This window comes from Herpailurus yagouaroundi, unplaced genomic scaffold (genome assembly GCF_014898765.1).
Source record: "Herpailurus yagouaroundi ecotype Mexico unplaced genomic scaffold, PumYag 195, whole genome shotgun sequence".
Taxonomy (NCBI): domain Eukaryota; kingdom Metazoa; phylum Chordata; class Mammalia; order Carnivora; family Felidae; genus Herpailurus; species Herpailurus yagouaroundi.
Window position 1 is genome coordinate 8705551 of NW_024412426.1, and position 22827 is coordinate 8728377.

General features: G+C 44.9%; 1 protein-coding gene across 10 annotated transcripts in view; it reads left to right on the plus strand.

The window, feature by feature from the left end:
• The window catches only part of CACNA1E (calcium voltage-gated channel subunit alpha1 E), a 380278-nt gene that overhangs the window by 337795 nt on the left and 19656 nt on the right, over window positions 1–22827 (plus strand). For 7 of the 10 annotated variants that reach the window (XM_040446512.1, XM_040446505.1, XM_040446508.1 and 4 more), the window contains 8 exons: window positions 796–960; window positions 1633–1743; window positions 5401–5484; window positions 6287–6412; window positions 9898–9963; window positions 14083–14174; window positions 14768–14933; window positions 19109–19236. In XM_040446512.1, the coding sequence (XP_040302446.1) occupies window positions 796–960; window positions 1633–1743; window positions 5401–5484; window positions 6287–6412; window positions 9898–9963; window positions 14083–14174; window positions 14768–14933; window positions 19109–19236 (938 nt within the window). Of the gene's footprint in view, window positions 1–795; window positions 961–1632; window positions 1744–5400; window positions 5485–6286; window positions 6413–9897; window positions 9964–14082; window positions 14175–14767; window positions 14934–19108; window positions 19237–22402; window positions 22500–22827 lie in introns of all 10 variants that reach the window. The other 3 variants (XM_040446504.1, XM_040446506.1, XM_040446510.1) reach the window with 1 other exon arrangement.

Consider the following 22827-nt stretch of genomic DNA (forward strand, 5'->3'; position numbering starts at 1 on the left):
AGAGCATGGGACAGCAGGGGCTCCAGAAAGGGCTCTTGGACAGCAGTGGTAGGAAGGAAGACTGAATTTTCTTGACTTTATGAAAAAGGACAAAGAAATGGGAAAGATTAGTTATTCAGTCATTAAGTAAACATTTTTTTAAGAATCAGCTCTTTTAAGACTTAGGCATGAGGCACAGAGAACTGGAAGGTTTAAGATGTAGTCCCTACCCTTATGCCGTGAGTAGTGTAGAGGTGGTAGTAAAAGATGTGTGCCAAATTTACAACATTAAGACATTTGCGTACCTGGCTCTGTCCCTCTGTGGCATGTATTTGCTATAAGGATAGGGAATATGACTTGCTTATTGCTGCTTTTCCAGTAACAAGCATAGTTCTGGCACATTGTCGAGCTCATTATTTTTGTAATGGAAAGGAACCAGAGACTGTTAGAGACTATGAGAGAAATACAAATAAAGTGCTCTGGGAATGCCTAGGGAGATAGAGTTTTACTTCTGACTGAGAGCATCAGGTAAGGCTTCCTGCCTAATCATCTCAGCCACAGGCTGTGTAAAAGGACATTACTAGGAACCATAAAGTCCATATCCCATATGATATCCCAGTGCTGTGTACAGTTAAAGTGACCATGCACCTGTAGTTTTGTCTACATAATCCCTGTTGCCATCTTTCCTTTTGCTTGTCTAGCCCTATCTTTGTTTTCATACACTGTCCTGTTTTTCTAGCCACCTAACAGAGAGCCCACCAATGTGCAAGGTTTAGGGGACTTGAGCTTGAGCTAATAGCTGTGACTTTCCTTCAGAGGGCGTGCATCGACTTCGCCATCAGTGCCAAACCTCTCACCCGCTACATGCCGCAGAACAGGCATACCTTCCAGTACCGTGTCTGGCACTTCGTGGTGTCGCCGTCCTTTGAGTACACCATTATGGCCATGATCGCCTTGAACACCGTCGTGCTGATGATGAAGGTGAGGGGGTGGTGGCTTGCAGGCATTCAGGAGACTGAGCCTTGGGGCCCGTTCCCTCACAGAGCAATTACATGTGCCCTCGAGACACTGGGCAGACACTCCAGCATTCAAGTCTGTTGCCTCCTTACCTCCTTTAACACTGTGGAATCTCTTTTTGATCTTGTCCCATTCAACAGCCCAGCTTCTGGATCTTTGGAGCAAAATGCAGTGAGACACATTGTAGCAAAGAAGTACAGTAGCTCCCAGGACCAGAGATGCTGATGGCAGTCAGATTCAGTCAGATTCAGACAAGAGTGGAAATGTATGATCTAGGTGATCATGGGGTTCTAAAGGAGTGTTGGAAGAGGTTTGATCTTATTTAATAAAAACTGGTAAAGTAATTAACTCCAGAAAATGTTTCTATCCTGCCCACCTTCATCTCTAGGAAGACTGGCTATTTTGCTAATAAGTAGCCACAGCTAGGCATGGTCTGTGCTCTCCTCTGTTTTGTTTTGTTCTGCTACATGGGATCCATCGTCCTTCTCTCCAGCACTCGATGCACGTCTCTCCTCTGACACCACACACCAGTGTCCCCCAAGGGCAGGGATGAGAGATGGCCAGCCTCAGTGACAAAGAATAACCCCCTCACCTTAAGGGTTTGATTCTTTTTCTCCTCTTTTCTCTTCCTGGCAGTACTACTCTGCTCCCTGTACCTATGAACTGGCCCTGAAGTACCTGAATATTGCCTTCACCATGGTGTTTTCTCTGGAATGTGTCCTAAAGATCATCGCGTTTGGCTTCTTGGTATGTCATGGCATTTATCCCAGCATCACACTCGTCTTCCCTTCCTTTTGGATGCATTCCCAGCCTTTGTTGGAAGGGGGGTGGTTACCGCTCGTCCAAAAATGGTTCACCTGACCTAATTGTGGGCCTGTTTCAATAAACTGCCATAAAGACAAGAGGATGTGTGAGGGTGTTAGGAGAAAGGGCAAAGGATCCCCAGCTCCAAACTCATCTAGCCATCAGTTCTGGTCCTTTCAGGTTCTGTCAGTGGTTTAGGGGTGACAGTCATTGGGTCTTGCTAAAACTACAATTTATTTGTTGATAGGAACCAAACAAAGATTGGACTAATAAGCCTTGAGTGTTTGTTTATTGGTAAAAGGTATGAGATTTTATAATTCATATGGGAAAATACCTGTCTCTCTTAGCCTCAAACATAGCAGATACTAGATTTTACCTAATTGTCCTCCTCCCGTTAGTTACATGAAGCGTAATTTCTGCCTACAAAAATAAATGTTTATTGCTTAAGTTTACAAAGACTAATGACCTTTCAAGTGCGCACGTGTGTGTGTGTGTGTGTGTGTGTGTGTGTGTGTGTGTGTGTGAAAGAGGGGGGGTGGAGGGAGAGAGAGGGAGGGAGAGAGAGGTTGATAGGTAGATATACTGGAATTCGGTTTGAGGGGGATTGGGATGAGTTTTTCTTGTATGAGTCTTTTACTTTTCTTCAACTATTAATTATAATTGCTTGGCACATTCTTGCATCTGCTCTCAACAGTGTTAAGGAAACCTAGCCCTTTGCTTCAGTGTCCTATAAACAAAATAATTCTCTCTGCACCCCCCACCTCCTTGCTTCAACGTTTACAGTGAGATCAGTGGGATGCAGATAAACCCACTTGACAGCTGTTTCACACTTATTTAGTGTGTGAGCTACCATTTCAAATTGTGTGTGTATGTGGCTTTCCCTGCAAGAAAAGAAACTTTGCTTATTATCTGAAAAAGGGCTTGTCTGGTAGCGGTTTTAGCAGGGACTCTGGGCTGGGCCTGATAATTGTGTGTTGATTGTAGGGGCTGCTTTTGGTCTCCTGATGGGTCTTTGAAAAGTCATCAACTTGATGGTTTGGGGAGGGGAGTTGAAGAGAACCCATTGCAGGTGGCTCTATTGTTGTTTGCTTGACTCCCCTTTGAGTATTTTGAGACTTGAGGAAATAAAAAAGTAAAAAGAAACTGCCACCAACAAAGATGCCTTTATAATACAGTCTAGCCGTGAGCAGGGTGAGCAGAGTGAGGGAGAAGCTGGTGCCACAACAGGGAAAGTTTTTCTATGCATCTTGATTACTTGCATGTACCATTGACATTGTCTGTGACTTAAGTCCCCAACTGTGTGTTAATTATGGTGAATGCTGAATACATACTTACAAGCTTAACTAGACTGGCCCCAGAGTCTGCCTCCTTCCCACCCTCACCTCCATATTTTTTATTCAAGGTCTAGAGGCATTTTCACCCGTTAAAAGGCACATTAGGTCCAAACAAGTCTTTACACTGATATAGTACTCTAGGTTTCCAGAATATCCTAATGTATACTATTTTGTTAGATCTTCTCAGTGACTCTGAAATACGCATGGCAGATGCCATCATTATCATTGTCGATGTTGTTCATTTAAATGAGGAAATTGAAGTTCAGAAAAATGGTATAGCTTTTTTAAAGATGACACAATAGGGGCACCTGGGTGACTCAGTCATGTAAGCATCTGACACTTGATTTTGGCTCAGGTCATGATCTCATGGTCTGTGGGTTTGAGTCCCATGTTTGGCTCAAAGCAGTGCAGAGCCTGCTTGGGATTCTCTCTCCCTTTCTCTCTGTCCCCTGCGCCTCTCATTCTCATATATTCTCTCTCTCTCTCTCTCTCTCTCTCTCTCTCTCTCTCTCTCTCTCTCTCTCAAAATGAAAAATAAATAAACTTAAAAAGAAGATGACCCAATAAAAGGCAGTAGAATTGGAAAGTAGGATGGGAATAAAAAAGGAAGAAGAAAAAAGAGGGAGAGAATGAACGTATATTGTTTGCCACATTAAGTATTCATTTTAGCCTTATAACAACTCTTTTAGATAGGTGATACAGTTTCTTATATGGATGGGTCAGGGCTCGTGAAGATTCAGTACTTTGCCCAAGGTTACTAAAAGGCAGAGCCAGCATTCAGATCCTGGTCTAATCTGACTTGAAAGCCCATGATCTGTCCACAAGAATCTACTAGTCTACACTACACTAAAGCTCCTTCACCTGGAATCCAGAGCTTCTGTCCTCTAAGACCTAGAGTCGTATCCTCTCTACTGTATGAGGGCCTAAGATCAAGAAGCTCACTCCAGGTTGGGAATAGTAGAGCCCTGAGAAATTATGAACTCGGAGACTCAACTTAGTTCAATTCCTGAGGAAGTAGGTACTCTTCATGGAAAGTGAGTTTGGGAGTCTGTGTAGCCTGTTTCTCTTGCCCAGCAGATGAGCCTCCCTAAGCCTTAGTTTTGTCTTTCAAAACGAGGATCACAATAGCTATCTTAGAGGTTTATATACTTTGTTGTATATGCCCAGTTAGGCAATGTACCCAAGGTCCTTAGGTTCTAGTCCTGAGAAGGTGCTCAATAAAGGTAGCTTTGCTCTTACCACACTCCTTTGCTCTCCCAACTGCATGTCTCTGCTGATTCTTCTTGCCACTCCTGCCACTGAGTGTTTTATGAACATAGGATATTGATCTTGACATACCTGTAGGATCTGTGGGAGACACAAATGAACTGAAAGAATGCCAAGGGACTACCCCATAGCTGGCACATGTCATAAAATTCACTAATGCTCATTGTGAGGGTAGGGGAGTTAACTTTAGCTGTGCTCTGAGAGTCTCCTATGGGAGGTGCTGCCCAAGGACAAGCCAGTGACTTTGGAAACCCAAGTATTCTGTTTCTTTTAAGGAATGTAGTCCAAGGTCTGTGTTCACCTGAGCACTGGAGATAGGAGGAAAGCCTCCTCTCTCTGTTAAGCAGAGTGTTACATGGCTGGTGCATCTTCCAGGTCCTTTATTTCTCCTCCATTTCCTTCAATACACTCATTTTATTACTCAAAATTTGTAATAAAGCAGAGAAAGAGGGGAAAGATGAAGTCTTGTTTGTCCTATTGCCCCGTGGAGTTAGGAGGAGATTTTTGGCACATCTTTGACCTTTAATCACTTAGAACATCTCTGTGATTTTTATTAATAGTTGAAAGTCAAAACTGTATATTTATAGAATCACATGGTATAATATAGATGACTTAAAGTTGTAGAAAGCCTTAGAGTGATATTGTAAATAATTTTATTGCCTTATGGGTGACAATGATCTTGCCTTTTTTTGGACTTTATAATGTTCTTGGCCACAAATCTCTTTCTTACATATTTTTATGTAGCTTTTTAGTGACAGATTCAAAAACAAGGTCTTCAAGTAGTGATGAGACTGCTTCCCAAATGAGAAATGCCCAAATCAGTAAAGGAGAAATAGCATTTCCGACTAGACATAGGAAACTGAAGTCAAAGTTAGGATGACCTTGTACATGAACTGACAAGTTTTAATTCCAAGTTACAAACTTATGTAATGAAAGGTGTCTCTTCACCATTTCTTTTCCTCCTTTTTCTGATGCTCCCATGACCGAATTCACATGGCAGAACTATTTTCGAGATACCTGGAATATCTTTGACTTTATCACCGTGATTGGCAGTATCACAGAAATCATTCTGACAGACAGCAAGGTGAGTGGCTCATACATCCTTGTCTTTAAGCTTGGCCCTGGAATAGCAAAAAAAAAAAAAAAAATAAAAAAAAAAAAAAAAAATCCTTCTGTGCGTACAGCCCATTTTTAACTCGTCCAGCCAAATGTGTAGCCCTCTTGGTGTTGGGAGTTCATTTCCTCATTCCTGAGCATCCACCAGAAAATGCAAACATTGGAGGGCACTGACTGGATCTCATGGAAGGTTCTGTTTCATTTGCGTGACTCAAAAAGCAGCTACCTAATGGGGTGAGTGCAATAGACCATACCAGAAGAGGGCTCGTGTACACAGTGTCCTGCTAGATTCTTTAGGAGGCACAAGAGAGGCATAGTATCTTTGCCATCAAGGTTGTTAGACCTGAATTGTTACCCTAAAACTGTTTATCCTAAAGAAGACTTGGAGGGTTCATCATAACTCTCTTTGAATGTTGACATGGCCACCATATGTCCTGGAGGGGTTATTAGGTATGTTCTTGGGCATCTAAGTGCAGTTAGGACCACTAGGCCTGCTTAGAAGACTAGGGAGGCTAGTTTTGTATGATATATGCAGGGCACTCTTCTGGGGTCCTACCCATACCCTTCTACCTGGGAATAGAGTGCAGGCCTGGGAAGGCTTAGAGAGATGGTCCTCACTGGCCCATCAGTTGACGATGGGGTTGAAAACAAGACAGAATCTGTGTCCAATTCCATGATCTGAATGAGGGATACATATGCAAATACTAGTGCTTAGTTTTTGCTAAATGACCGTAATGTCACTAATTATATGCTTCCTTTTGGTCAACCAGCTGGTGAACACCAGTGGCTTCAATATGAGCTTTCTGAAGCTCTTCCGAGCTGCTCGTCTCATCAAGCTTCTACGTCAGGGCTACACCATCCGTATTTTACTTTGGACTTTTGTACAGTCCTTTAAGGTAAGCAGCACCAGATCCTCCTCTCTTTCTTATCAGACAGCACAGCCGGGCCACACAGTGTCATTACACTGGTCCCTTCACCTCGAGGAATGAGTGTTTGTCAGAAGCATTAAATAGATACAGCAGTTCTTAGTTATAATGCAGCTCAGCCAGGCAGCAGGCAGCTTGTGTTTAACTGGAGAGAATCTCATTCTAGAAAAACACCTCCACATTATAACTCAGTTCCCTTCTTTGTTCGCTGAGGCCTGTTTTATCAGGTGTGCTCCCTCTCGAGGTATTCCAAAGCTCCTCCAGCGATCCTGTCCAAGTAGAGAGCCAGACACCTGTAGTAATGCATCTTCTGCATTTTGAGGGACTTGCCAATGGCTGTAGGTCACATTAAAAGTTTTTCAACGTGGGGCGCCTGGGCGGCTCATTCGGTTAAGCGTCTGACTTCAGCTCAGGTCACGATCTTGTGGCTTGTGAGTTCGAGCCCTGTGTCAGGCTCTGCACTGACCGCTCGGAGCCAGGAGCCTGCTTCTGATTCTGTCTCCCTATCTCTTTACGCCTTCCCTGTTCACGCTCTGTCTCTCCCTCTCCCTCAAAAATAAATAAACATTAAAAAAAAAATTAAAGATAAAAAGTTCTGCAAGATAATTCATAAGTCCCATCCATGTCTTCATCAGTGTGTGTTTCCTGAACCCCTGAATGTATGGTATGCTAATGGTCACCTTTGTGTCTTACTATCTAATAGGATGCTTGGGCAAGGTTAATGTGGTGAGCTTCTTTGAATGGTCTCATGGGGCTACACAGAGGTGTATGTGTAATAAATGTAAGTTTAAAAGATACCTGAAACCCACTTTAATGACAGAAACTTCCTATAAAAGAAGTTTTCCAAACATATTTAAATGTCTTCAGGCTGTAGCAGATATCATAGTCTGTTTTTAAAGCTTTGGGAGTCTAAGTGTTGCCCAAATGCCTACTATTTCCTCTTAAAGCTTTTGGGAGCACCTGGGTGGCTCAGCTGGTTAAGTGTCCGACTCTTGATTTTGGCTGAGGTTGTGATCTTATGGTCATGAGATTAAGCCCCAGGTTGGGTCCCGAGTCAGGCTCCATGCTGGCCATGAAGCCTGCTTAAGATTCTTTCTTTCCCTCTCCCTCTGCCCTTCCTCTCCTCACACATGCTCGTTCACTTTCTCTCTCTCTCTCAAAAAAAAAAGCTTTTCAATGAATGTGCTTTAAAAATAAATTTGATGAAATTGATTCAAAGATGAGAAATCATGAATTTACTAAATTGCCTCCTTTAATTGTTTATGTATTTTAATTGAACTAAAGAGGTTAAGCCAGTGAATTCAGTGATTTCTTCTTCACATTTGGAAAAGTGTGCACCCTACACCATCATTACTGACTTATTCTCCATTGAGATCCTGCGGGTTTGATATATGAGAAGAGTTGTAAGGATGTTCAGGCTCCTACCAGCAACCTTGACATTTTTATCATATCCATAGTAATTGTTTGGTGTCATAACCCTCTCAATGGGGTATCTCATCTATTCTCACCTCAGTGGAAAGAATTTTTCCAAAGCCACATGACAGAGGAGAAATCTAAAACCTTAGCAAGAATTTACCGAGTCTCAGGTCAATTTGGATTTAGAATCTGATACACACACCACTCTTTAAAACCTTTTTGTTAGAGACCTTTCAAATAAGTTACAGTTAGTGAGTCTCTCAAGAAATATGTGTCAGCCTGTCACATTATCATGCTTGCCAGTTCTCTGTAAAACTGCATACTGTTGAGGGCAAAGAAAAGCATGTCAAAAATTGATGGTCAAATGGTTGGCTTATTGCAGTGAATATAGAACAGTGAAGACAAGGTGAATCAGCCTCTAGGTGACACTGTGATGGATAGGTGTTTCCTTTTTGGAACAGTCCCAGGACACAGTATAGAAATTGTTTTCTGAAAGTCGGCTTAACAAAGGTTCCCTCTGCAAATACACAGCAAGGAGCCACACAATATAAACTGCCCCCCAGGGGCCATGGCGTAGCCACGCCCTTCCCCCCCCCCCCCACCAGCCGTGACCATAGCTCAGTTCTCCAACCAATGACTCCTACTTTGTTCTTCCCTCTTTATCCTTATTTTGAGTTAGAATTTATAACATGATAAGAAAGGAGATCAGAATAAATCTTTGATCTTTTCCCAAAAGCTGGCGGGGTGTGGTAGGGAGAGATGAGCTAGGGACTGGAGACCTTGGAGTGTAGAAGGTAGAATAAGGGCAGAAAGTAAGCAGAAGGTGATAGAAGGTAGCGGCACCTCAAGTGGTAAGAAACCTGCCTCCCAGCCCTCTCCTTTCAGCAGACGGAGTCTTCACACGGCCCCTTGAAAGGCAGCCATTTCCCTTATAGATCCTGGGAGTCAGCACCTCACTGGAGAGGGGATTCTGTAGGCAACTTGGTCGCATTTTAATTTTATCCTTTATTCTAAAGTCTATTCTAAAAGTCTCCCAAGGCTCTTCATTTAGTTAGCTCTGTTCATAAGCCCTGCCCTGCCCCTGCAGTCTGAAAGCCTTCAACTAGTCTCCTGGGAGGCGCATTGCACACACTCAGGATAGAATGGAGACTGCAAGCTGCAGGGTCCTCCAGGAGGCTTCCTGAATGGTAAAGGAAAGAGGCTTCCATGTCAGCATGGAGATCACCCCCAAATCATGAGCCCTCCCTGGCCCCCAAAGGAAATTGCCCTACATCCTCCCCCAGCCAGTTCTCTGTAGGTAGGCAGTTCCCTACCTCACATCTCTTTCACTTGCCCCCTTCACCCCTACAATTGAAATGTTATCATCCCACAGTGGCAGTTAGCTTACATGGTATGGAATTTTGTGCCGCATGGCTTCATGGCAGGGTTTTGCAATGGCTAACACTTAAAGGGCTTTTTGGAATTTTGCATGATATGTAATGAAGTGCCAGGAGGCTTAAACATTGGAAAAAGAGTTTCATCGGAAGATGAAGGGGTTTTCTAGGAACTGACAAACAACTGAGACCCCTAGCCGGCTTCTTTGCTTCCAGATTCTCTATTATGGGCTTGGCATTGAGTGAGGGAGTGGGAAGGGGTAACATAGGTATTTGAGGACCCAATCTAGGTGCTTTCTGTGTAATTTGCATCACAATTGCCCCGGTTATTAATATTCTGCATGCAAAGTGGGATGAATCTCAAGCCCAGGAAGTTTCCCTAGCTCTCCTTAGAGATCTGGGCCACACTTCTGGGTGAATGAACATTCTTGACAGAAAGCAAATGACAAGTCTGTCTATGGACAATAGCTTACATATTTGTCAGAGGACATGGACATCTGCAGAAGTGTGGCACTCCAAATCAGAATAGCCCCAGGGAATAGGGAGTTCCAGCCTTCCATTAAAATCAGCTTCAGGGCAAGAGTTCTAGTACTGCCTGTAACTGGGTGTGGAGCCTGTGAGCTGCCTCCCTTTGAATTCACGGTCCTATCTCTGCTTTCTCTCCAGGCCCTCCCCTACGTCTGCCTTTTGATTGCCATGCTTTTCTTCATCTATGCCATCATCGGGATGCAGGTGAGCTGGTATATTGGGGCCTGGTTGGGGACAGTGACAGATTGTCACTGGCTCACCAGCCTTAGCATCCAAGGTGGAGGGTGCTTCGAACCCCTTTTTGCCTATGGGCATGCTCCCAAGATCTTATTGCAATGTCACCTTGGGAATTTTACATATGCACGGTTCCCCACTCAGGTTACCAAGGTATTTGCAGTACAAATCTGGTACAGGGGTTTCATCTGAGGTTATCAGATCATGGTGCTGACTTACAAGTAGTGGGACTTCTGTGAACACAACAGTAGGGCTAAAGCAAAAGTGACACCACTGTTCTTAGCCAGAGAGGTCTCGCATAAGACCAAGGAGGAGGTGAGGCTCATGATGATCCATTTCTCAGCATCTCCCATATTTGAGCTAGACCTAAAAGAAGGTCAGATGGTCGTTCCCTCATACACAACAGCACAAAATATATCTGAGTTAAGTCTTGAATGGCTGAGATTTACACCCTAAGACCTACGACTGGGAACAACTCAAAGGGATCCTAGCAGCCTGCCTAATCCTAGGGACACCCAAGGGCCATGTTTCCATCCTGGATATTTATGCAGGTAGTCAGAGGTCCACTGAGCAGAAGATGTCATAAGATCTTCCTAAAGTGACTGTCATTTGTGGCAGGTGGACTCCTACTAAAAACAGTCAGTGACACATCCCATGAACATATCCAGTTAGATACACTGGACTGTCTGCTTGTTTCAGGGGGGCTAACTTTCTGACTTGGAGATGTTGAGACTAAACCCTAGCATGGAAATTCAGCCAAGTGGCAGTCTCCTGCAGTCAGGCAGTCTGGCTGCCTTTGGACTGCCAGCTGCCTTCTCAACAGTGCCTGCCATCTGGAGCCACTGCACACATCTCCCATGCTTGCTGTGTCAGCAGCCTTTTGCCAAAGCATCTCTGAAATGTCTCTTCTTTATGCTCCTCTCTCTTGCATGCACTTCTTAATTTTGTTCATCTCCTAACTGTATTACTGGAGAGATTTTTGTTCTCCCAAAATACAATAGAATGTCAAGTATCAAAAAGCGTGAGACTTGGTTGAGAAGTAGTGAGTTCTCCTTTAATGAAGATATTTCAGGAGAAATGCCATGATGGCGTCAGAGCTGTGCTGTAAGCAGAATCCCTATGGAAATTTACGATCAGCTTGATGATGTCTATTAAGTCCCTTCTAACTCTCAAATATTTGATTCTAGAATTTAAATGTTCTTGAACAGCCAAATGAAACTTAAATTTTTGTCCATGATTAAAATAGCTCTTACTTCCTTTCATCTTCAGTCAAAATAAACTAGAATAACACCATCTCTAGTACTAAACTATTAGCATTATTGCTGATAATGATGATAATGCCGTTTACCAATACTTGAATTCCTGGGTGTGCCAAACACTCTCCAAAATGTTCTAAACCCATTCTTCCTCCCTGTCTGCAGGCACACGCACAATACGTGACTAACGTATTTGAAAGTGATGTGAAAATGTTTAGTGGGTTTCATTGTCTCCATTGACGCTTAACATGGTTAAGTAACTTATAACATACTCAAGGTCCCAGTAAGTGGGAGAGCTGAGTTTAATTAAATCTCAGCTCTGTCTGCTGTACAACCCATATTCTTAGTGTACTACATGTTCTCTCTCCTCCCACCAACAAGCAAATACAAGTATTTATTTGACCTGTTGGTGGGAGGTGGGAGCTGTTCAGTCATGAAATTGTGATATTTACAATAACTGCGATGTCTAATATCTTATTGCCCTTAGACTTCTTCCCCCAAAATAGGAGCACTGGTTCCATTACACAGGGACACAAATGGCTTTCCCACTGTGACTTGCCTTTAGAGAGCCATCCTCCCCCTGGTGCATGATAGAAACCCCACACTGTGCACAATGCAGATACGTAGCTTGTGGCTAGAGAAATTGTATCTGGTATAGTCACAACAAAGTAGAGGGATCCATCCAAACGGAAAGACATAAAGGCAGGAGACCAGTATTGGAAAAATAAATAGGAACAGGATGAATCTGTGAGAAGAACCATTATTCTGAGCTTTCACAGTCATCTTGGAAGAAGAGAATTTTGCAGAGGAATCTGAAGAGGGAAGGAAGGAGTAACTTGCTGGGTATGGGAAACAGTCCAGGGGCACAGATCATTAGGAGGTGAGGCTTTCCGCCTCAGCTCCTCCACTGACCAGCTCTACAAACTTGGTCAAGTCACCGAACCTCTCTGGGCCGTAACATCCTCACCGGAACCATAGACGAGTTGGATAGATGTCTTCATAGGTCATTTTATGTTCTAAAGTTCTGTGATTCCAAGTGAAAGTAAATTTAAGCTTGTACTTCTGTTAAGCATTCTGGTGGGTCTCAGTATCTCTTCTTTTTCTTTCATGCCCTTTTGGTGTAGGAAATTTGGTCTGGGACAAGGACTAAGTGAAAAGCTAAAAAATAAACAATGAATAAATAAATAGAAGGTGGGATTTTAAAAACTGCCGTCACAATAAATATGTATTTATACATTTTTGGCTTGAGAACTATAGTCGATTCAAAACAGCTTCAGTTTCTTTGACTGTTACACACATACCTCATGCAAAATCACAGCATGCCCTCCCACTAGTTGATAGCTGGATAAGGTGTTTGAGAAAATCATAGTGAGGACAATTAATGGTGGTTTCAGGACTGTCAGAGGTAGAAAAAAACATTGTAAGTTGTGTGGATGTGATGTGATAAATTGCAGATGTTGGGCCAAGAGAGTGAAAAGGAGAGAAGGTGATGTGAACACAGGTATAAGGATGTATGACAGTTTCCTCCCGGGGTGCCTGGAACTAAATGTGGTTGTTGGGGATTTTTTTCAGTTCTACTGTCTGTCTGTTTGTGGGCCCTCCACCCTCTTATCTTCCTCCTTCCTTTCTTCCCCTGTGCTGCCTACCTTGCCACTTCCGTTCTCCCTGAGAGACAAGTAGTATTTGGGTTTTGAAAAACAGTGTGGAGAACAAATCCCCAAAGCAGGTGTCAGTGGGAGTGACTTGAGTAAAATAGCTGGGGGCAGAGATCGTTCCTCAACTGCACATTCTAAAAACTGTCCGGGGGGAAAATGTGTTCCATTTAGCATATATTAGATAAACTGAAGTATGTTAAATATAGTCTGGAAAGTGTCTCAAAGGGCTGGAAAAGTGACCTGTAAGCCTTCGGTTGTACCATCATTGACTTGTAGGAATAGATCCTGATACCTGAAACATGGTTGGGAGGAAAGTCCGTGTGGAAGGGTACCCCTCTCATCCGAAGAGACTTAGGGTCTCAGAGTTCAACATTATTCACTGTCTGTGGATAAAGATCTCTGAGTTTTCCCTTCTTTTTTTTCTTTCATGTGAATTTGCATGGTGACCACATTCTGGGCTCAAAGACCGAAAGCAGATGAGCAAATTCATTCTATAGCCAGGTCTGCCCATTCTTTCTCCTTTTCTAAGTATCCAGTTTTTCTGACTTTCTTCATCCTATTGGTCTGGACTTTGCTTTGTGTGCATTCATTGTCATGGACTCTAGATTATAGATGTTTTGACTTTCTGAAATTGGACTCTCTGGATGGAAACATATCCAAGGAAGATAGAGGTGCCCCTCTGTGACCCAAACCACTTGCAAATTCCAGGGCCGCACCTGCCCAAGCTGTCAATCACATGTTCTACAAATACACATATTCCCATCATTACTACCTGAGACAGAAAGACAGGGGTAGCTCCTTCCCTGCACTTCTGTTATGGGGTATGTCTTTGATAGACTGCTTGAGTACCATGGTGACAGGTACCATGGAAATAAAAAGACCAAATTAGGTGTGGGAGGAACTACGTACAGGCAGAATGACTTCAAAAAGATCTTGCCTTCTATGGTCTTTGGTCCTCTCTGCTGCAGAAGAATATGATTACTTGTTCATGTCAGGCCAGGAGCATGGGATCCATCAGCCTATCTGGGTTTGAGTTGTCTGCTTCAGGATTGGGCCATTGGGAAAGGCCATGCATATAGATTTGCCAACCCCATTAGATGAGGTGCATCTAATATTCATATGCAGGACACATCACACAGCTCAAGTCATGCTCTTTGTTTTTTGTTTTTCTCTTCAAGGTATTCGGAAACATAAAATTAGATGAGGAGAGTCACATCAACCGACACAACAACTTCCGGAGTTTCTTCGGGTCCCTCATGTTACTCTTCAGGTATCTGGATGCAAAACTCTTATACTGCGGCTCTCTTGTCGAGGGAGACAGAGTTACTCTGCCTCCTCCTCCTATTTGTCTCCTTGTTCTGCGTGTTCTGATCCTATCAGGATGTACAGTAGACTAGAGGCAGGGGTGGGGAGGTCAGTGCCTCTGAAAAAATGCTCTGATGACAAGAGAAAGTTTCCTTGACATCTTTGACTCAGAGGTTAGTTTGTAAATTGCAAGTTCAGAACACGCATGCCAGGACTCTGAGTAGGGAGGGTGGAGACAGTTTCCTGTGGACCAAATTCCATTTAAGGGCCGAAACCCTGGATGGCCAGGTTTATGTGGCCCTAGAGAGTCCCATCACTATCTCTACCACTGTCAGCAGAGACTCCTGAAAAGACAGAGAAGCAGTGGGTGAGGTGACAGAGCCCAAGAGAGACCTCCTGGGCCCTCTTCTCTGGATAGAAAGTACTGGAGGGACACTAACTGGTCACAAAAGGAACCTGCAGAGAAGAGAAAGGGGTGGGTGAGTTGGGGAAGAGGGCCAAGGAGAGGATGAGACACGCAGACCTGATACTACTAACCAAAATCTCTTTTGGGCTCAGGAGTGCCACAGGTGAGGCCTGGCAGGAGATAATGCTGTCGTGCCTCGGGGAGAAAGGCTGTGAGCCCGACACCACTGCGCCATCAGGGCAGAATGAGAATGAGCGCTGTGGCACCGATCTGGCCTATGTTTACTTTGTCTCCTTCATCTTCTTCTGCTCCTTCTTGGTGAGCAAACCCTGTGCTCTTGGCTTGAGATGTGGCCTACTCTACCCTATCCCGCCCCATCCTCCAAGAAACTCTTATTTATTTTGAAAGAGAGAGAGAGAGCAGGGAGGAGCAGAGAGAGAGAGAGGAGAGAGAGAGAATCCCTAGCAGGCTCCACACCATCAAGTACACAGCCCGATGCGTGGCTCGAACTCATGAACCATGAGATCATCACCTGAGCCAAGATCAAGAGTCGCATGATCAACCAACCGAGCCACCCAGGTCCCCTCCCAAGGAACTTTTAAAGGGCAGGATCCTTAGCCAACTCCTGGGTGGGTGACTTCCCATGGCTGACACTGGACAGTTCTTGCTGCTTCTAGGGAAGGATTACTGTGAGAAGGAACAACAAGTGGAGTGGAGTTTAGGGAATAGAGTATTGAGCTTCATGTTGAATCTGTTGTGACCTGGAGTAAATCTGTCTTCTCTATACTTCAGGTATAGTATCTTACAGGGAGGACTAAGAATATCTTATCTCTCTTTTGGAGACTTTCAAAAGAGAAAAGGTACCTTGGAAGTACAAAGTGGTAGCATTAATAAGGTAGAGTGATGACAATATACGATGTAATAGATGTGATCTCTCTTCTGTCATTTTGTTTGATGACAGTGGCCAGCTTGAGAGGCATGAAAGGAAATGGACTGTTTTGGGCATTAGTAAATATTAAGTGATATAGGTGAAGCATACCCACTTTGAAAATGGTGAGAAGCCCTAGATGGCCTTCTTAATTCTTTTTGGGAGAAAGCATGAGTTAGCACACCAGCATCCAGACATCCCTGCCCTGCACAGTCATGGACAAGGTGCTACCAGATAGGTTAAAGGGTCGGTCTGATGTTTCTGGCCACCCTGACACCCCTCAGCTTGGCTTCGCTGCTAATGTCACTCACCGAACAAGTCTAAAACTAAGGCAATACCACTGAAAAGTGGTTAATTTCACAGCCGTGCAGCACGTGAATTATCTCATGGCCAAGCGTTTCTACTTCCCTAAAGTGATCATGAGGAGATTTGCCACATGTCTAGCTCTCTGGTGTGGAAAAGCAGCTTGCAGGCAGACTTTGGAGGGTGGTCAGCAGGTTAACGTAGCAGAGAGTGAGCCAGCTAGAGACTTGGGTAGCCTGCCTTGTGTCTTGGCTTTGTTGCTGTTCTAGGATGGCCAAGACACTTTCCCTTTTGTAGCTTCTGTAAATGGGAGGGAAAATGAGTCGATATAAGGGTATTGTTTTCATGGTGAGCGGAGATTTGTTTGAATACACTCTCTTCTTGGGGGTGTGAAAGGTTTTCAATGAAAAAGAACACAAAACAGTGTCTTAGAGGCCCTGGGGAGAAACTGTGAGTGGGTTATAGTCACTTTGTCGGCTGGAGTCCAAGGGAGAAAGGCATACGGGGGTATGAGTGCTTGTTGACGGGGCTGCTGTAGGGGTGATACGGAGCAGGTAGAAGGGCATGTGGACAGCTCAGCTTTATCCTACATGGTGTAAGTGTTTAATAATAAATATTTAAAAGAAACCAAGATATAACTGGAAAATTAATTAGAGACTATAAAGGTACTCAGAATTTTGAGATGGAGGGTGCTGCATAATTCACATTAATGTTATTTTTAAAGAGGCTATATTCAGGATGAGATGATCTGCTTTCAAATCTCAGCCCTGCATGAGACCGACTTTGTGACCTGGGGCAAGTCACACAGCTTCTTAACTCAAACCAACCACTCTAGACTTACTGATCTGCTGTGATGAGCCAGGCTGTGTGCTTAGAGGTGAGAATACAAATGTGTCCTTGGAGGCATATGTGCCCTCGAAGGGCTGATGATAATTAAGCCTGCCTCACAAGGTGAGAGGAGCATTAAAGCAAATAATAGGTGTGAGTGTGCACACCACGCTATAAAAGACTACACAAATATGAAGCGAAGATAATACTGTTTTATTAACATTAATAATAAGTACCTTGAAAGGAGTGTAAAACAAACGTGTGGCTATGTGGAAACCCCTTTAGAACCCAGGCAGTGATTGAATATATGTATTCACGTCGGCTCCAATCTCAGTGACAGAAAGAAAGGCCCAGCCCATGATTAGGTTCAGGTTTCATGAGACAGAACTCCCCGAATAACAGTGACTTAACCAAAAGAGATGTTTGTTTCTCTTGCACACCAGTGAAGTCTGGAGGAAGGCAGTACAGGCTTGTTTCGGTCGTTCCACAGAGTGGTGAGCACCCCAGACATCACCTCCAGGGGCTACACGGCTAGGCATCCGCTTGTATTCTAGGCAGTGGGACAGAGGAAAACAGAGGAAGGCAAGCAGGAATGAGACTGGTTGTTAGGAAACAGCCAGCAGTCTGTCTGTATTGCGGAGAAGACTCCAACCACGTCCTGTCTCCAGACTTTCTCCTTATCTTATATGCCGTCTGCATATCTGGCACCTCCATCCACCTGGCCATTTTGCCTGGGAATCAACAGAGATCCAATCCTCTTGTCCCCTCAGGCAGTTCTGTCTCTCAGGCAGGACTCTTTCACTGTGAAAGACAGGACACGAGGCTACATCTGGCCTAAGCAAAAAGGGATTTTACAGGCATATGTAAATGAAGAGTCTTGGGGCAGGAGAGGCGTTAGCAGGCTTGATCTGGCCCTCAGATGACATCACCAGGACCAAGTTTCTTTATTTATGGATCTCTTCCTCCAGGCTCCTCCCTGTGAACTCTTTTCCAAACACCCCCAGCCTCTGGCTCCAAGATGGCTGTAGCAGCAGCTCTAGACCCCAGTCCTCACATATTCAAGACTCACAGGGAAGAACAAGTCTATTGCCCAGAAGGTTCAATACCATTTTATTGGCCTTGATTGGATCACCAATCACTGTGGCCCAGGAAAATGGGGTTCAGTGACTGATTGAGACCTGGGTCATAGGTGGTACCCCACTGAACCATATTAACTGGGTATAGGCGGCGGGGGGGATGCAGGGCGGGGTGGTCCTCAAGAGACCAGATGTATAGTAAATGAGTTCTAGGCAGCCAAGAAACAATAAAACAGTGCTATTCAGGTGGTCTAATTCTGTCAATACCATGTCCTTCGATTCTCCTATCTATACTACTCTCCTGCTACTGCCTTGGTTCAGAAGCACCACAAAACTCTCCCCTGCTTCCAGGGGCTCCTTCTGGATAAAATATATCTAGGTCTTTATCCTAGTTCAAACCCCTTTAGTGGATTCTGTTGCCTACTGCAAAATTGAGACCAGAAATGGGGGGAACTATAGCCCATGGATCATATCTGGCTTGCCACCTCTTTCTGTATGGCCCATGAGCTAGTGGTTTTTACATTCTTAAATGGTTAAGGAAAAAATAAAAGATGGATAACATTTCATGAACTGGAAATGATACGAAATTCACATTCATACCCCTTTCTGGTCCCGTTGTAACCTGTCTGTGTATGCTTCTTAAATGGCTCATAAAAAATTTTACACCATTTGTGTGTTCCTCATACATCACAGTCTGTGCTAAATACTAAGTCTTTAAGAATATTCAAGGAACAGGTGAAGGTCTGCTCTGTTTTCAGCAATGTGCTAGGCATAGGAATGTATCTCTGGACAAAACTGTCTTACTTCCCATCCTTAGCACCTGGATCTCTGCAGCACAGTGGGTGCACAATAAATGCTGTGCAAATGTTGTGCAAATCAGTGAGACAACGGGGTCTTGGAAGCCACTTCAGGTCGTGAATGGCTTCCAGGTCTTCACACAGTAAGCCACGCAGTCAGCTCTAAGGCATCTTACCAGTTCTTCTGTTGGCTCCTTTTGTGGAGCAGGGTTGGGGGTGGGGGAGGCTAGAAGGGAGGATTGGTGTCAGGCCTTGACTTCGAGAATGTTGTCGCTCTTACTGCTCCCTCTGCTGCAATAACAAATTAATTGAACAGATAATGAAGTGACTCTTTTTGTGGGGTTCTTTCCAAATATAAAGTGGCATTGAAGAGTGAAATAATACACAGTGAAATGTGTGGAAATTCTGATGAAAACACGTGGCATTCAACAAGATGAATAGGGCTTTAGTTAGGAACTTCGGCCTCACACACTTTTGAATTCTTTATTGGCCTTGAAACCTGTTTTACTGTGTTAGGTTTGTTTGCACTACCTAATTCCTCTTCTCCCCCATGCCCTCCAGATGCTCAACCTGTTTGTGGCCGTCATCATGGACAACTTTGAGTACCTGACTCGGGACTCATCCATCCTAGGGCCTCACCACTTGGACGAGTTTGTCCGCGTCTGGGCAGAATATGACAGAGCTGCATGGTGCGTAGGCCTCTCGACCATCCCAGTGGGGCCCATAGCAAGGGCCTGTGGGGTTCCCAAGGAAGGGGTTGGAACCAGAGCCACCTAAAGGTCTGCCTGTTACAGAAGGAGAGGAGATTCCTCTCAGTCCTGGCCTGGGGAAGAGCTCAGGCCCTCAGATTGGCTCTGGCATCCAGCCAGCCAACAAAAACATAGCTTCTTTATCGTCCTTTTCCCTCTCATTCCTCCTGTGACAGGCCTTCCTTTTCTTTGCCAATCTCATCACACAGTCTGCACCTCAGAGTGCTTGGTTTCAATCACCAGAGGGGCTTCCAGTAATCTTTTTCTTTTCCTTCCCTACCAGTGGTTAGTGGACTCCTTTGAGTCATTGGGGCGGGGAGAGGGGTGGGTTGACAGGGGTCTTCTGGGCCAGAACATCTGGCCATCACAGTAAGTGACATTAGCATTTTATCTCCCTCATCCCTCTCGAAAGACATGGTTTGAGATTGACTAAAATTATGTAGAAAACTGAGCAGGCTGTTCTTCCAACTGATCCCCTAAACACTTAAGGATTTTTATATACAGAATTGAATTAAATGGCAGGAATTTGCATGAATAACCTCCCCCGATTTCTTTCACCGTCCAGTATTTCTCAGATGATGTGCCTCCTGGGCTTCCGAGCAGGGGTTGGCAAACTTCAGCTTCAAGGCTAAACATGGTCCACTGCCTGTTTGTGTGAGTAAAGCTTATTAGAACACAGCCATCCACTCATTTATGTATAGTCTGTGGCAGCTTTCACACCATAAGGAAGAGTTGTGTAGTTGTGACAAAGACAGTGTGACCCTCAAAATACAAAGCATTACCTGATCCTTTACCAAATAAGTTTGCCGATCCCTGCTTTAGAGGACAGAGACAGCATTTTGGCCCCTCACGGTTGAGGACAGGGTGACTGTTCTATAAGCACTTTCCTTCACAGGAACTTTTCTGTCCCATGTCATTTTAGTTCTAGGATCTTATCTCACCAATCTACCCATTCTGGTCCCCCTCTGAAAACACTACAAGAAATGCCATCCTTCACAGGAATGGCCCACGTTGCTTCCACCTGGAGCCCCTTCATAATCTGAGACTCATCCTAAAATCTTCCCTCCTGTGAGGCTGTTGAACTTGGGTCAAATGTCAGAAGAGTGAATCAGAATTCCTCTTCCCCTCAGTAATTATTAATGACTTAGGGCACAGAGTTCTCTAAATCCATTCCTATCACGATGGCTGAGCAACGGCTTTTCCTCTCTGGATCTACTTTCTGGTAGATGCGCTGCTTGGAAAGCCATGGGTGCTGTGCTAGAGGGAATGTAGCCAGGGCTTGCATCAAATCAGCCCTGTGGCCTTGGACAAGTCACTTAACTACTCTGAGCTTCCTCATCTGTAAATGGTGTTGATACCTGCCTGCTTTGAAGGGTGGTAGTAGGATGATATGAAATCATGTATGTAACTGTTGTTATAACTGACAATAACTATACAGGAAAACAACCAGAAACTATGGAAAATTGGTTTGGAAAGCATGGATGGCCATGGGATTGGGAGCCTGAGAAGGGATGTCTTCACTCAACCTGAGAGGAGAACTGCTAGCAGAGAAGTTCATTGCTCGCCTGGCCTCACTCAGGTGTCTTTAGCTCTCTGAAACCACAGCTTCCTGTGCTTTCATATTATCTTGGGACCCAAATACTATGTGCATTAAATGTGTTCCTCCCGACTCATTCTGGCTGCTGGGAAGAAATGATTCCATGAGGACTACAACAAACAAACAAACAAACAAACAAAAAAACCATGAGACTCAGGTATAGGAGCTGTGAGAGAGCAAAAATAGAATGGAGAATCTCTTCTGCTTTGAAATTCACAGCGTCATGTTCTGGTTAGAGTTTCATTGGCCTTCTTTTTGAGGTGCCGGGGAAAGAACTAACAGGGATAACGTGAGCCAATGTGTTCAAAAAGAAGACTCATACAGGATGCAGGGAACACCAGCCTATAGGCAGTACCAACCCACCCGCATCCCAATCTCAGTAAGAAACAAAGAGCAAATGGTTAAATGAACTTCCTCTCAAGAATCAAGAGACTTGAAGTACCGATGAGCTGTTATTTAGAAAAAGAGGAGGAATTAACACCAAAATCAAAAAAAGGCTGGAAAGAGTAAAGCTGGGGCAAAGCCTCACGTGGCAGCTGGCAAGGACTGGATGCTCAGAGGTGGACATGTGTGTTTATAATTTCCAGTGGAAACCGTGGTCCATACTGGGATGTTGCTTCCTTGCTCTGGTCTCTGAAAGAGCAGACGCTTTAGCTGCTGAAAAGGAATCAGTTGTTGATTCTGTCCTTCTCACGGAAAGCCAGGACTCTCTAGCAGGCCCTTGTGAAAGAAGGTTGGTGAGATAGGTCACCTCGTTCCTAGAATTCTGGCTGGATCTGACCAGGCTGCCTGTGGGCTGGCCGGCAGGAGCAGAGCCGGAAGGAGAGTGTCCACGGCTCCCTGCCAGGCTGCTCTCCCAGCACAGATCCAGGCGGGCTCCCACCGAGGGAGCAGAGCTCGCCCAGGCTGAACTCGGGAACAATCTGCCACCAAGAGAAGCAAAGCCCTTTGCAAATTCCCTTGTGCCAACTGAGCTCCTTGCTAATTAGCCTAATGGGAAATTTGTCTCTCACAGTCTGCGGAAAGATGCTGACTTCCCACTGCCCCTGACAAGCGGGTCTGAGTAACCGACTGTAATCAATGTCTGCGAAAAGCAAACAGTTGGGCAGTCCACTTCACGGCAGCCTGGCATCTGCTCTTGACAGCTGTCAGAGGCATTTGTGTGAACTCTCAGGCTGTGCTCTTCAAGGCCTGGCTCGAGCCAGAGTCCATTTTCTGCATCTGACGAAGTGTGGGCCAGATAGGTGTCTCGGGGTGCTCTTGGTCATGCAGCAGCCCCTCTGGGCACTGGACGGGTTCTGATTTCCTTAGAAAATCGGGGGCAGTGCAGTTCAGCAAGGTGATGGTTCTCTGAGGCTCACTGCTCTCAGTCTCTCCTGGTTGGGTTTTACCAGGCCGGAGAGAAAAAGCTGCTCTCCCTCTTCCAGCCCTCAACATCATGGCTAAACTGTCCTGTCTTCCCCACCCTTCTCTGAGTGTCCTATTAACCCACCTGTGCTTCCTTTACAGCGGCAGGATCCCGTATAAGGATATGTACAAATTAGTGCGGGTGATCTCGCCGCCTCTGGGCCTGGGAGAGAACTGCCCCTACAGGGTGGCTTGCAAGGTTTGCCTCCCAGTCCCCAGCCATGACCGGCGGTGGGGTGCCACTTGGAACCCACCTCTCCGTTCTGCTCCACCACCGCTGCGCCACATGAGGGAACCTTCATGTTGCTTTCCTTTGAGTTTAAAGAGGTCCAAACACTCCCAGAACCAGCAGCTGTTACAGAAGGAAGAAGGGCACATTTTGGGGGGAAGGCAGAAAAAAGGACTTGATATGGAAGGCTGATTTGACCTCTCTCACTTTTCTGCACATGCACACACTCAGTCATGTGTACGCACACACAAACACACACACACACACACACACACACACACACACACACACACACACA